The sequence below is a fragment of the Anomaloglossus baeobatrachus genome, chromosome 10 (assembly GCF_048569485.1).
Source record: "Anomaloglossus baeobatrachus isolate aAnoBae1 chromosome 10, aAnoBae1.hap1, whole genome shotgun sequence".
Taxonomy (NCBI): Eukaryota; Metazoa; Chordata; class Amphibia; order Anura; family Aromobatidae; genus Anomaloglossus; species Anomaloglossus baeobatrachus.
In genome coordinates this window covers 176035450-176048135 of record NC_134362.1, presented here as the reverse complement: position 1 = coordinate 176048135, position 12686 = coordinate 176035450, and the positions used below count along the sequence as shown (strand labels likewise).

The 12686-nt window shown below is 44.2% G+C and overlaps 1 protein-coding gene across 2 annotated transcripts; it reads left to right on the top strand.

The window, feature by feature from the left end:
• The first annotated feature begins 208 nt into the window (after positions 1 to 208).
• Positions 209 to 12463, top strand: NUDT7 (nudix hydrolase 7). 2 transcript variants are annotated; one of them, XM_075325858.1, is made up of 4 exons: positions 209 to 383; positions 3722 to 3863; positions 7741 to 7896; positions 10982 to 12463. In XM_075325858.1, exons 1-4 carry the CDS (start codon positions 262 to 264, stop codon positions 11348 to 11350), a joined length of 789 nt encoding a protein of 262 aa, XP_075181973.1. In that variant the 5' UTR covers positions 209 to 261; the 3' UTR covers positions 11351 to 12463. The 2 variants fall into 2 exon arrangements, with proteins under 2 accessions (XP_075181973.1, XP_075181972.1); XM_075325857.1 differs by having other exon boundaries at positions 3716 to 3863.
• The last annotated feature ends 223 nt before the right edge of the window (positions 12464 to 12686 follow it).

Below are 12686 nucleotides of genomic sequence, written 5' to 3'. Positions count from 1 at the left end.
CGTCATCTGCCGCGAGCGTGAGCCGAGCGTCATCTGCCGCGAGCGCAAACTGAGCAAAAGTATCAAAACAAATGAAGCAACATTGTATCGCTTCATTCACATCAAAGGTAAATAAGCTTTACATGCCGAGTGCTATAGAAAATGAAGACTGCAAGGGGTTGAGGATCACGTGGTAATCCTCCAGCGCAGTCAGCTGACTGTAGCATTGGTTTTTGCAGCCTCCTGTAACATGAGCTGTGAGCGCCTCCCTCCTGCACACTGATGTCACTGACAGCTGAGGGTCCTGGTTACGCCCCTGTAATGTCAGGCTCTATGGGAGACATGGGGAGGATGAGCCCCAGCAGCAGCAACAATGCAGAGGAGCCAAGTGCTGATCACCAGAGGTAAGGGCAGAGTGTGCAGGGCAGGACAGAGCAATCAACCAGGGGGGGGACAGAGCAATCAACCAGGGGGGGGACAGAGCTCTACCTCCATGACCCAGGAAGTAGGTCTCCTATACAAGGAGCACTGCTGACTGTCTGCTGTACTAAGCCGCTTTCTCGCACCCTCTCTAAAATTTCAGAAGCTGGTAAATAATGAGTTTCGGTCCATCTGTCATATTCTATAGAGGCTTGTGCTTATAGTCAGTTCTTGATAAGCTCGGAAGTGACTTTTAACCCCTTCTCGCTCCACGTGCCCAACCAGTTAGATCTTGAAGCGCAATTGTGACGTAAAAAAAGGCTTTGGTTTTATTTAATCCTCTAAGGACACTGACATTTTTCTTGTTTTGCATTTTGTTTGCTTTTAACTTTTTTTTATCTTGTGCTATGTTTTGGTGCGTTCATGATAAATATTTTTGTTTTACTAGTTCAGACAATTTTGCACGCATCAATACTAGTGATTAGCGAGTACTACCTTGCTCTGGTACTGGTAACTAGTGATGACCGGGCACTACCATGCTCGGGCACTCAGTACTCGTAACTAGTGATGAGCGGGCACTACCATGCTCGGGTGCTCAGTACCCGTAACTAGTGATGAGCGGGCACTACCATGATCAGGTGCTCAGTCCTTGTAACTAGTGATGAGCGGGCACTACCATGCTCGGGCGCTCAGTACTCGTAACTAGTTATGAGCGGGCACTACCATGCTCGGGCGCTCAGTACTCGTAACTAGTTATGAGCGGGCGCTACCATGCTCGGGCGCTCAGTACTCGTAACTAGTTATGAGCGGGCATTACCATGCTCGGGTGCTCAGTACTTGTAACTAGTGATGAACGAGCACTTCCATGCTCGGGTGGAAAATAAGTATTTAGTCAATAACAAAAGTTCATCTCATTATTTTGTTATTTATCCTTTGTTGGCAATGACAGAGGTCAAATGTTTTCTGTAAGTCTCCACAAGGTTGGCACACACTGTTGGTGGTATGTTGGCCCATTCCTCCATGCAGATCTCCTCTAGAGCAGTAATGTTTTGGGCCTGTCGCTAGGCAACACAGACTTTCAACTCCCTCCAAAGGTTTTCTATGGGGTTGAGATCTGGAGACTGGCTAGGCCACTCCAAGAACTTCATATGTTGTTATGAAGGCACTCCTTCATTGCCCTGGTGGTGTGCTTGGGATCATTATCATGCTGACAGACACGCCACGTTTCATCTTCAATGCCCTTCCTGATGGAAGGAGGTTTGCACTCAAATTCTCACAATACATGGCCTCATTCATTCTTTCATGTACACGGATCAGTCGTCCTGGTCCTTTTGCAGAGAAACAGCCCCAATGCATGATGTTGCCACCCCCTTGTTTCACAGTAGGTATGGTGTTCTTTGGATGCAACTCGGCATCCTGTCTCCTCCAAACATGACGAGATGTGTTTCTACCAAACAGTTCTACTTTGGTTTCATCAGACCATATGACATAATCCCAATACTCTTCTGGATAATCCAAATGCTCTCTAACAAACTTCAGACGGGCCCGGACATGTACTGGCTTAAGCAGAGGAACACGTCTGGCACTGCAGGATCTGAGTCCCTGGCAGCATACTGTGTTAGACCAAAGAAAAAATTCCCTTAAAATATAACCTTTAATATAACATTTAAAAGGTATAGTATAAATAATCTATAATTTACCAAAGCGTAACGCTCACCCTAATAGTGTAGGGACAATGAAAAATTACCAGGGGGAGGGGAGGGGGATGAAAATGTCCCTATGCTATCCCTCCAGTCACCCTACCTAGCAATGGAGGGTATGACGCCATAGGGTTGTGGCGGCCCCATTTACCGACTGGAAACCCTGGAGTAACCCTGGATAGCCCTACACTACACTAATATGTGCACAAAGTGAATTAAAATAACGTAATAATAGAGGCAGTCAACATAATAGTGTGATTATCTGGCCAAATGTATCAGATCCTCATAGTCAGACGTCGTCCGGACTTTGCCCGGACATGTACTGGCTTAAGCAGAGGAACACGACTGGCACTGCAGAATCTGAGTCCCTGGCAGCGTAGTGTGTTATTGATGGTAGCCTTTGTTATGGTGGTCCCAGCTCTATGCAGGTCATTCACTAGGTCCCCCGTGTGGTTCTGGGATTTTTGCTCACAGTACTTGTGATTATTTTGACCCCATGGGGTGAGATCTTGTGCAGAGCCCCAAATCGAAGGAAATTATCAGTGTTCTTGTATGTCTTCTATTTTCTTATTATTGCTCCACAGTTGATTTCATCACACCAAGCTGCTTGCCTATTGCAGCTTCTGTCTTCCCAGCCTGGTGCAGGCTACAATTTTGTTTCTGGTGTCCTTCGACAGCTCTTTGGTCTTCACCATAGTGGAGTTTGGAGTGTGACTGTTTGAGGTTGTGGACAGGTGTCTTTTCTACTGATAACAAGTTTAAACAGGTGCCATTACTACTGGTAATGAGTGGAGGACAGAGGAGCATCTTAAAGAAGAAGTTACAGGTCTGTGAGAGCCAGAAATCTTGCATGTTTTTATTGGTGACTAAATACTTATTTGCCACCATAATTTGCAAAAAAAATGTTGCCAAATCAGACGCGGTGATTTTCTGGATTTATTTTCTCATTTTATCTCTCATAGTTGTGGTCACCTGTGATGTCAGTTACAGGCCGACCTCATCTTTATAAGTGGGAGAACTTGCACAATTGGCGGCTGACTAAATACTTTTTTCCCCAATATATATATATATATATATATATATATATACAATATTTACATACTTATTTATTTTTTATTAATATATTGTTAACATCTTGTGCATGATAAGATATCATAAAATGTATCCCAGATGTTTAATAAATAAACAACTACTTACAGTATATTTGGTATCCTCATCCCTATATTGCCCGGTGGATAAAATTAACGTGTACATTTTTTTTTTTTTGGCACATTGGTATTGGTCAAAACGACAACTTTTCTGGCAAAAAAATAAGTCGACTAGAAAAGTAAAAAAAAAAAGTTTTCTTGGCAGGAGAGGACTCTGTCGACCAAGGACTATGCAAACCTAGCGTTAATCTTGGGGAAAAATACATACTAAGCGCAGAATATTAACCATTTGTAGTTTGGTGATGGCATATTCCACCGTACCGAGAAGTCATTCATCCGCATGCGGAGACATCTCATTAAAGTGTGGAGAGGGATGACATGTTCGGTAAGAGCGGTGCACTGCCTAGTAGTAATTGCCTTGTCTTCACTGTGAATTTCCAAGCTGATTTTTATCTGTTTTATGACAAGTTTTAGGGAGAAGATCAAGAGCCTCCTCGAGAAATATGATGTTGGCAGCCGGTACACCCACATTCCTCTCCCGAAAGCTTCGATCCTGCTCCCCTTGTTAATTAGACAAGGGAAGCCGCATCTCCTCCTGACTGTCAGATCAATGCAAGTAAGTCACCGGCGGATCTGTGCCGCGTATATTCCCAGACTTTACACTTCATTATATTCTCCATTATAACACGCTCCTCGCTAAAACGGAACAATTATCAGCTGTTATGTCTCATTTAGACATCACATTTCCAAAAGTGGAAACTAAATAAATAAATAAACCAATATGGCTTCTATATCCATATACCTGAATACAGTAATTCTGTGCCCAAGTGATCCTGCGTCAATATAATCTGATGATACGGGAAGTGTCATTTGGTTCTAGCACAAAACTGTATTGGGAAGCAGAATATTGATCGTCTATAATCAATAAGGTCTCATTACAGGGGTTTTATCGGCCTTGAAAATGACAGGAGGCCAAATCATCCTGTTCTTATGTCCCCGATCCTGAGCTCCTTCCTGACATATATGTCCCCCCATCCTGTTATATATGTCCTCCATCCTAGTATATATGTTCCCCATTTTAACCCACATCCTGGTTTATATATATAACCCTATCCTGATATATATGTCCCCATCCTGGTATATATGTCCCCATCCTGGGCCCGTCCTGGTATTTAGTGTCCCCCTCCTGGTATCTACTTTTCCCCACCTCATATATACTTTCCCTTTCCTCATATATATTGTCCCCCTCCTGGTGTATACTGTCCCCTTTCTGGTATGTACTCTCCCTCATCTTGTATATATGTCCTCATCCTGTATATATGCCTCATCCTGATCCCTTCCTGGTATTTAATGTCCCCCTCCTCATATATACTGTCCCCCTCCTCATATATACTGTCCACCTCCTGGTGTATACTGTCCCCTTCCTGGTATGTACTGTCCCTCTCCTTGTATATATGTCCTCATCCTGGTATATATGTCCCCATCCTAGGCCCCTCCTGGTATTTAGTGTCCCCCTCCATGTATCTACTTTCCCCCTCCTCATATATATTGTCCCCCTCCTGGTGTGCACTGTCCCCCTCCTGGTATATACTGAACCCTTTCTAGTATGTACTGTCCCCCTCCTTGTATATATGTCCTCATCCTGGTAAATATGTCTCCGTTCTGTCCAATGCAAAAAAAACAACAACATTGTACTCACCGTCCCTGGCTCGCACATCATGCAGCATCCTCCTGTGTAGCCAGTGCACAGTGGCCAGAAGCTTTCATCGGTTTTGGTGCTATTGCAATTCATGACGTCATTGACATGTGCCACCCTCAGTCACTGAGATGCACATGAATGCTGCCGGCTTCTGATTGGCCAGGAGCTTGTATCGCACTACAAGGACCCTACGGGTCTCTGCACCGCGATGCATTTCAGCAGGATGTGAAGCCTCAGACGCACATCCAGCTGAAGCAGGAGCAGGGGTCGGCGGACCCCCTGCAACTTTGGACCCAGTCGGAGTTGCGATCCCTGAGACCGCAATCGCTCTGTCCCAACTAGAATGTCATATTTTGGCAATGGGTTAATAATTGTTTTGGTCCCCTATAAGAGTTTGCATTGGTTCAAATCTTTTAAACAAGTGTCGATACACTCAATATGTACAGTAATCTGACTGCCGAAATGCCCCATAAAGCATACATGGTGCACAACAATATCAAAACAACATACAGCTAAGCCACCACAAGAACGATGGCAAAGCTGCCTCCAAGAAACTAAGAAAAAAACCTGATGGCACATCCTACCTTTCTAATAAGAACAGGTGCAGACTAAGTATGAAACATAGTAACAAAAAGAAGACAGCTGCACTCTGTAGTGCTAAGATATGTGGAACAATGAATATGGGAATATAGACATGCATTACTGCTGTGAAAAACATGTAAAAATTGAGATACTTCGCGCACAAAAATGGCCAATTCTATGGGAGCCCAACAGCCAGCGGCAAGGCAATCTCTTTTTATTGGGTCCCAGGCCACTCTAATGCATCCCTTTTGGGTTAAAAATAAAACTACAATTTATGGCCGGATAGGAACCTGATAATGAAGAATTAAAATCGCCTGAGGCTGAAGAGCAGGAGTGCTCAATCAGAAGGCACTACCCTGTAATCTAAGAAAAAGACTGATGGCACATCCTACCTTTCTAATGTGAACAGGTGCAAACTGAACATGAAACATAGTAACAAAAAGGAGACAGCTGCACTCTGTAGTGTTAACATATGTGGAACCCTAAGAGAGGCATTAGAGTAGTTCACCTTGCCGTTTTCTGTTGGGCTCACATAAAACTGGCCATTTTTGTGTGCTAAGTATCTCAGTTTTTACATAGCAGTAATTCATGTCTATATAACCCTATTTCTTGTTCCACATATCTTAGTTCTACAGAGTGCAACTGTCTCCAAGAAACGACCGCCAAAGATTTCCTGAACCTGGGAAAACTCGACAGCCGTGCCGACATCTAAATGACACCATGTCCACCTAGCCATAAGGCATTTGCACAGTGCATTTTTTGTTTTTTTTAGCAGAAACTGAATGGAAAGTCTCCAAATCCTCCTCAAAAAACGTTGAGTTTCCGCTCCAAAAACTCAGCACAATGATTCAGTGTGCACATACCCTTATTTCATTGTAATCATCTGCAAGCTTACTGCAGGATACTCTAATGGTCCGTATATTTTAGATGGACGACTCGTTCAACAAGTTCTTGCATTTTCCTGGATAAGTGTTCAATAAAAATTGATCAAAAAATTACAATTTTTTTTTTTTTTGTTTACTTTTTGATCTTTGGAACGTTATTGTTTTTTTGTTTTTTTACTTATATTATTTGATCATCATTTATGTATAAGCTTAGTTGACCTTTTTATATCTCTTCTTTTTTGCGGTTTGTTGTTCACCTTTCCCTTTCTCTCCCATGTTGTCTTCCATCTATAAAAGTTCTCAAAAACCTTTTTGATGAAAAACAAAAAAATGTGTCAAGTGCACACTCAGCAAAATATGCTTATGGGGAAGACAGACACATCTGGTGGCAACTTAGGTCATGTGAGAACAAAGGGATTGGGCATATCAAAACCGATCTGCTCTATCACTATCTCACTCCAAACTCTGTGATTTGGAAATCTGATGGGCCCCCATACATGTTTAATAGTCAGACGTTCCTGCCAAAAACTCCACGTTCGACTGACGTTAATCTAATATTTATGGTCAGCTGTCACACTTACACGTAGCGTAAGCGTCCAGATAACAGACGTCTGATGCACAACAAAAAATACAGCAGACAATACAACAAGAAAGGGGGTACACCAGGTACATAGTAACAAATGTGGGCCTGAGCTCTAGTGAGAGGGGTAGATAGAACACCTGCAGCATTCTCTACACTCCTAGCCAGGCCCATACAGTCTCCGCAACATTCGCCAAGCAGGAACCTGAAACTGAGAAAATTCTATTGTTGCCATGGCTAGTGCATTGGCAGGTGGGAGATGCTAGCTCCATATCTGCACTAATATTACACAAGGAAAGGTAAGACAAACAGAGGGAAAACAGCAACAAAAAAGGTTAAAGTCTGGCTTCTGGAACATTCCTTCTAAGCTCCTTCCATTAAGGGGGCCAGTATACAAAAGTATTTGTATCTTCAGCAAGGATTGCTGGGAAACACCTCTATTTAACCTGAAGGGGCATGGCTACAAAACAGCTGCAGCTGAAACAGTCAGCTAGTAACTGCTGGAAAAGCTGCTAGCAGCAAAACTGACAACTGTTTCAGTACTATGAGAATCATCGTAACAGACAAGTGTGAACAGATGCAAACTGGACATGTAGAGAGTTAAGCTGTATATTTGTTAGCCTAATAATTCAAACATCCATAGAAGTCGGTAAATGATGATTTGTTTAGTATATAAGGCTACAGGATATGTTTGCAGTAACAAATAATAAATTGCTATTCACATATTTGTTTACTGTCTTCCTTTTAGCTAAAAACCATGCCGGGAGAAGTGTGCTTTCCAGGTGGAAGACAGGAACATTCAGAAGATGATATACAGACGGCTCTCCGAGAAGCCCATGAAGAGGTCGGCCTTTGTCCTGAGCAAGTAGAAATCATTGGCCGGTTAACTCCTACTTTTGCACGGGTAACTATAAATCAAAAGACATCGAAATTGTATTTTGTGATATGCAAGAATAAGTCTTCTAGGACATGAATATCTGATCAGGAGGGGCTTTGATATCCAAGACCCCTGCCGATGAGCCTGATGAAGAAGCTATGCTGCTCCTGTAAAGGATTAAATCTGATAATATACATGGAAATATCTGATGTCTACATACACCAAACCACATAGGGTGCAAAACAAAAGAAATAGCTCTCAGGAATTGAAATGCAAAGACGTGCAGTGATTGATTGCCCATATACAAAGCCTTATGTGAACGCTCTAGGCAGAATGCCTAGACCAAGGTCTGAAGGGTGATGATCGCTCTGTTGTTCTTTCTGTCTGTATGTCATACCCTGTCCCCTCCGGCTCTGCACTAGACTAATGTATACGTGTCCTTCCTTACCATTTACTCTGGAGGGTCTGGCTACCATACATTATGCCACGGCACACCAAAATCCCAGGAGGAAGACCGATGCAACGTTCCACCATTTCCATATCAAAAGCACATCTATGGATCCTCTGCTTTCCAGAATACTAAAACTTTTCCTTCTTGATGTTGTAATTTCCATGTTGCGTAGTGTATTCTAGTGAATAAAAGAGTCAGAACGTTTTTTGAAAAAGAAAAAAACTGATGTGAGACGCAGGCGCTGGCTGTATAATACAGCCAGCATCTGCTCTGTATGGAGTGAGCTCAGCTCCTGAAACCCGCACCAAACATGTGATGCATATCACATATAGAAAAGGGGTTCATAAAAAGTTTAGGGGAGACACATTTGCGTCAGTTTGGCCTTTGGGGCACTTTGCACGTTGCGACATCACTAGCATCGGCTAGCGATGTCCAGCGCGATAGCACCCGCCCCCATCGCACATACGATATTGTGTGATAGCTGCCGTAGGGAACATTATCGCTACGGCAGCTTCACACGCACATACCTGGTTGGCGACGTCGCGGTGATTGCCGAACAATCCCTCCTTCAAGGGGCAGGTGCGTTCGGCGTCACCGCGACGTCACTAAGCGGCCGGCCAATAGAAGCGGAGGGGCAAAGATGAGCGGAACATAACATCCCGCCCACCACCTTCCTTCCGCATTGCCGTCGGGATGCAGGTAAGGAGATGTTTGTCGTTCCTGCGGCTTCACACACAGCGATGTGTGACGCCGCTGGAGCAACAAACAACATCGTACCTAAGGGGTACTTTGCACGTTGCGACATCGCTACCGAAATATCATCGTGGCCACGGTTGTTGTGACGCACATCCGGCGCCGGTAGCGGCATCGCAATGTGTAAATCCTAGGAGCAATAATGAACGAGCGTGAAACAGTCAAAAATCGCTGATCTGTGTCACGTCGTTCATTTTCATAATGTCGCTCCTGCTGCAGGTATGATGTTGTTTGTCGCTCCAACGGCGTCACACATCGCTGTGTGCGAAGCTGCTGGAACGACAAACATCTCCTTACCTGCGTCCACCGGCAGTGCGGAAAGAAGGTGGTGGGCGGGATGTTATGTCCCGCTCATCTCCGCCCCTCCGCTTCTATTGGCCGGCCGCTTAGTGACGCCGAACGCACCTCCCCCTTAAAGGAGGGGAATTTCGGCAGTCACCGCGACGTCGCCGAGCAGGTATGTGCGTGTGAAGTTGCCGTAGCGATAATGTTCGCTACGGCAGCTATCACACAATATCGCATGTGCGATGGGGGCGGGTACTATCGCGCTGGACATCGCTAGCCGATGCTAGCGATGTCGCAACATGCAAAGTACCCCTTAGTGTTGCATCCAGAGGAGAATCGGAAACACCAGCACTGTGTTCTGATGATTAGGCTCTACATAAATCCAATAATAATCCAGTGGATAGGTGATAACTTGTTTAGGCTGGAATACCCCTTTAATTACTACTATGCTATTCCTCTTCAAAGGAGAGACCAGATGAATAATAGTCAGGGTATTGTTTTTTACGAACGGCTTTCAGCTCAATCTTGAGGCATGGCGACTTGATGGATGAACGCTCTGTAGGAAGATCGATCTTGTGAAAGTTTAGATAAGTCCAACAGGGTCTTCTCCGCCTAGACAGATCCACCAGGATCTTCTCTGCCTAGATAGGTCCACCAGTGTCTTCTCTGCCTAGATAGGTCTACCAGTGTCTTCTCTGCCTAGATAGGTCTACCAGTGTCTTCTCCGCCTAGATAGGTCCACCAGTGTCTTCTCTGCCTAGAGAGGTCTACCAGTGTCTTCTCTGCCTAGATAGGTCTACCAGTGTCTTCTCCGCCTAGATAGGTCCACCAGTGTCTTCTCTGCCTAGATAGGTCCACCAGTGTCTTCTCTGCCTAGATAGGTCCACCAGTGTCTTCTCTGCCTAGATAGGTCCACCAGTGTCTTCTCTGCCTAGATAGGTCCACCAGTGTCTTCTCTGCCTAGATAGGTCCACCAGTGTCTTCTCTGCCTAGATAGGTCCACCAGTGTCTTCTCTGCCTAGATAGGTCCACCAGTGTCTTCTCTGCCTAGATAGGTCCACCAGTGTCTTCTCTGCCTAGATAGGTCCACCAGTGTCTTCTCTGCCTAGATAGGTCCACCAGTGTCTTCTCTGCCTAGATAGGTCCACCAGTGTCTTCTCTGCCTAGATAGGTCTACCAGTGTCTTCTCCCACCATTTTCGTTATTGTACCAAGCCATTGGGTTGCTCGTCTTCCTTGTTCCTTCTATTCTGGGAATAAAGGGGGTAAGTCATGAAACACGTTGTGCCAGAAAACTGTTGTTTAAAATATAAGTAGGGGAACCTTGGTGGAAGGAGCATGGTTTAGCAGATTCAAATATTCTAACACAAAGGAGGAAAAAATGATAGAGTTACACTCCAGTCCATGATACTGGTGTACGGAAGCTGAAAGATGAGGCAAACCCATTGACTCATGAGTCCCTTAATGAATGTTTCAATCTCCTCCTCGTCTGGTGCAATCTGTATTAGAACTGATGTGTAAAACACCAGTCTTGATGACTTGTTTGAGACTTTTTTTTGTACAATGCCTTGTCTACTTGTTGCTTTGAGTCCATATCACATTGTAGTGTTTTATTGTCTTCCAGTCTCCCAACTCTATGGTGACCCCAGTCGTCGGGATAGTCGACAACACATTCCAGCCGACGCCGAATCCCGATGAAGTGTCGGATCTATTCCTTGTTCCGCTAGAGTTTTTTGTTAGCACAGAAGACTGTACACTACTGAAGATAAATGTTCCACCCTTTGGATCACAGACGGTCCATCAGTACTTCTACGTTGATGAAGAAACCAAGAAGAGATTTAAGATATGGGGGCTCACGGCCTACTGCGCCTTAATGCTCTCCATTATAGTTTTTGAGAAGAGGCCTTCCTTCGATCCGGGATTTGACCTGGAAAGCATCTTAGAAAACTATGACCAGCTCCTGCAAAAGTATTATACAAAGGGCAAATTGTAGGGGTGAGTGTGATGTTTCACTGCCAGAAAACAAGAAATAGTCATCACAAATGGGCCTCTATGGGTCCAAATAGACCACAGGTCTATTCCAAATTCTACTAATTTTAACCCCATATATGTAGGGAGAGGAAAATCCTTCCTTCCCTTTCCCGTGCTTGTAATGAGCGGACTCCACGTTAGAAATCGTCAATTTGACAATGTACAGGTGATCGAACGATCTCAGGTTCAATTAAAAGGGTTCTCCCATCTCCAAAATTCTATCCCAATATGTATTAGGTGTAATAATAATGATAGTCGCAAATACCTCCAATTAGAAATGTAGTATAGTTCTCCTGATATCGCCATGTCTCCTACCTCATGTGCAGGGCATTGCAGCTTGGATATCCATCTTTATGACCATCTCTTACCTCATGTGCAGGGCATTGCAGCTTGGATATCCATCTTAATGACCATCTCTTACCTCATGTGCAGGGCATTGCAGCTTGGATATCCATCTTAATGACCATCTCTTACCTCATGTGCAGGGCATTGCAGCTTGGATATCCATCTTTATGACCATCTCTTATCTCATGTGCAGGGCATTGCAGCTTGGATATCCATCTTAATGACCATCTCTTACCTCATGTGCAGGGCATTGCAGCTTGGATATCCATCTTTATGACCATCTCTTATCTCATGTACAGGGCATTGCAGCTTGGATATCCATCTTAATGACCATCTCTTACCTCATGTGCAGGGCATTGCAGCTTGGATATCCATCTTAATGACCATCTCTTACCTCATGTGCAGGGCATTGCAGCTTGGATATCCATCTTTATGACCATCTCTTACCTCATGTGCAGGGCATTGCAGCTTGGATATCCATCTTAATGACCATCTCTTACCTCATGTGCAGGGCATTGAAGCTTGGATATCCATCTTAATGACCATCTCTTACCTCATGTGCAGGGCATTGCAGCTTGGATATCCATCTTTATGACCATCTCTTATCTCATGTGCAGGGCATTGCAGCTTGGATATCCATCTTTATGACCATCTCTTATCTCATGTACAGGGCATTGCAGCTTGGGTATCCATGCTTACATCCACTCATAGTGACAGTTAGTTGCTTATGTTTGTAACCATGGATACCTAAGCTGCAATGCCCTGCACATGAGGTAAGAGATGGTCATAAAGATGGATATCCAAGCTGCAATGCCCTGCACATGAGGTAAGAGATGCTCATAGTCATAATCATGGATATCTAATCTAAGAGACATGGCTATATCAGGAGAAGTATACTACATTTCTAATTTGAGGTATTTCCTCATTTGGGAATTTGACCACAAAATAAAATA

Bases quoted from the DNA above. Each gene is read 5' to 3' on its own strand.
- NUDT7 (XM_075325857.1), top strand. From the start codon at position 262: ATGTCACTGACAGCTGAGGGTCCTGGTTACGCCCCTGTAATGTCAGGC. The intron at 384-3,715 runs GTAAGGGCAGAG...TTTTATGACAAG, and splicing joins CCAAGTGCTGATCACCAGAG to TTTTAGGGAGAAGATCAAGA. The intron at 3,864-7,740 runs GTAAGTCACCGG...TCTTCCTTTTAG, and splicing joins TGACTGTCAGATCAATGCAA to CTAAAAACCATGCCGGGAGA.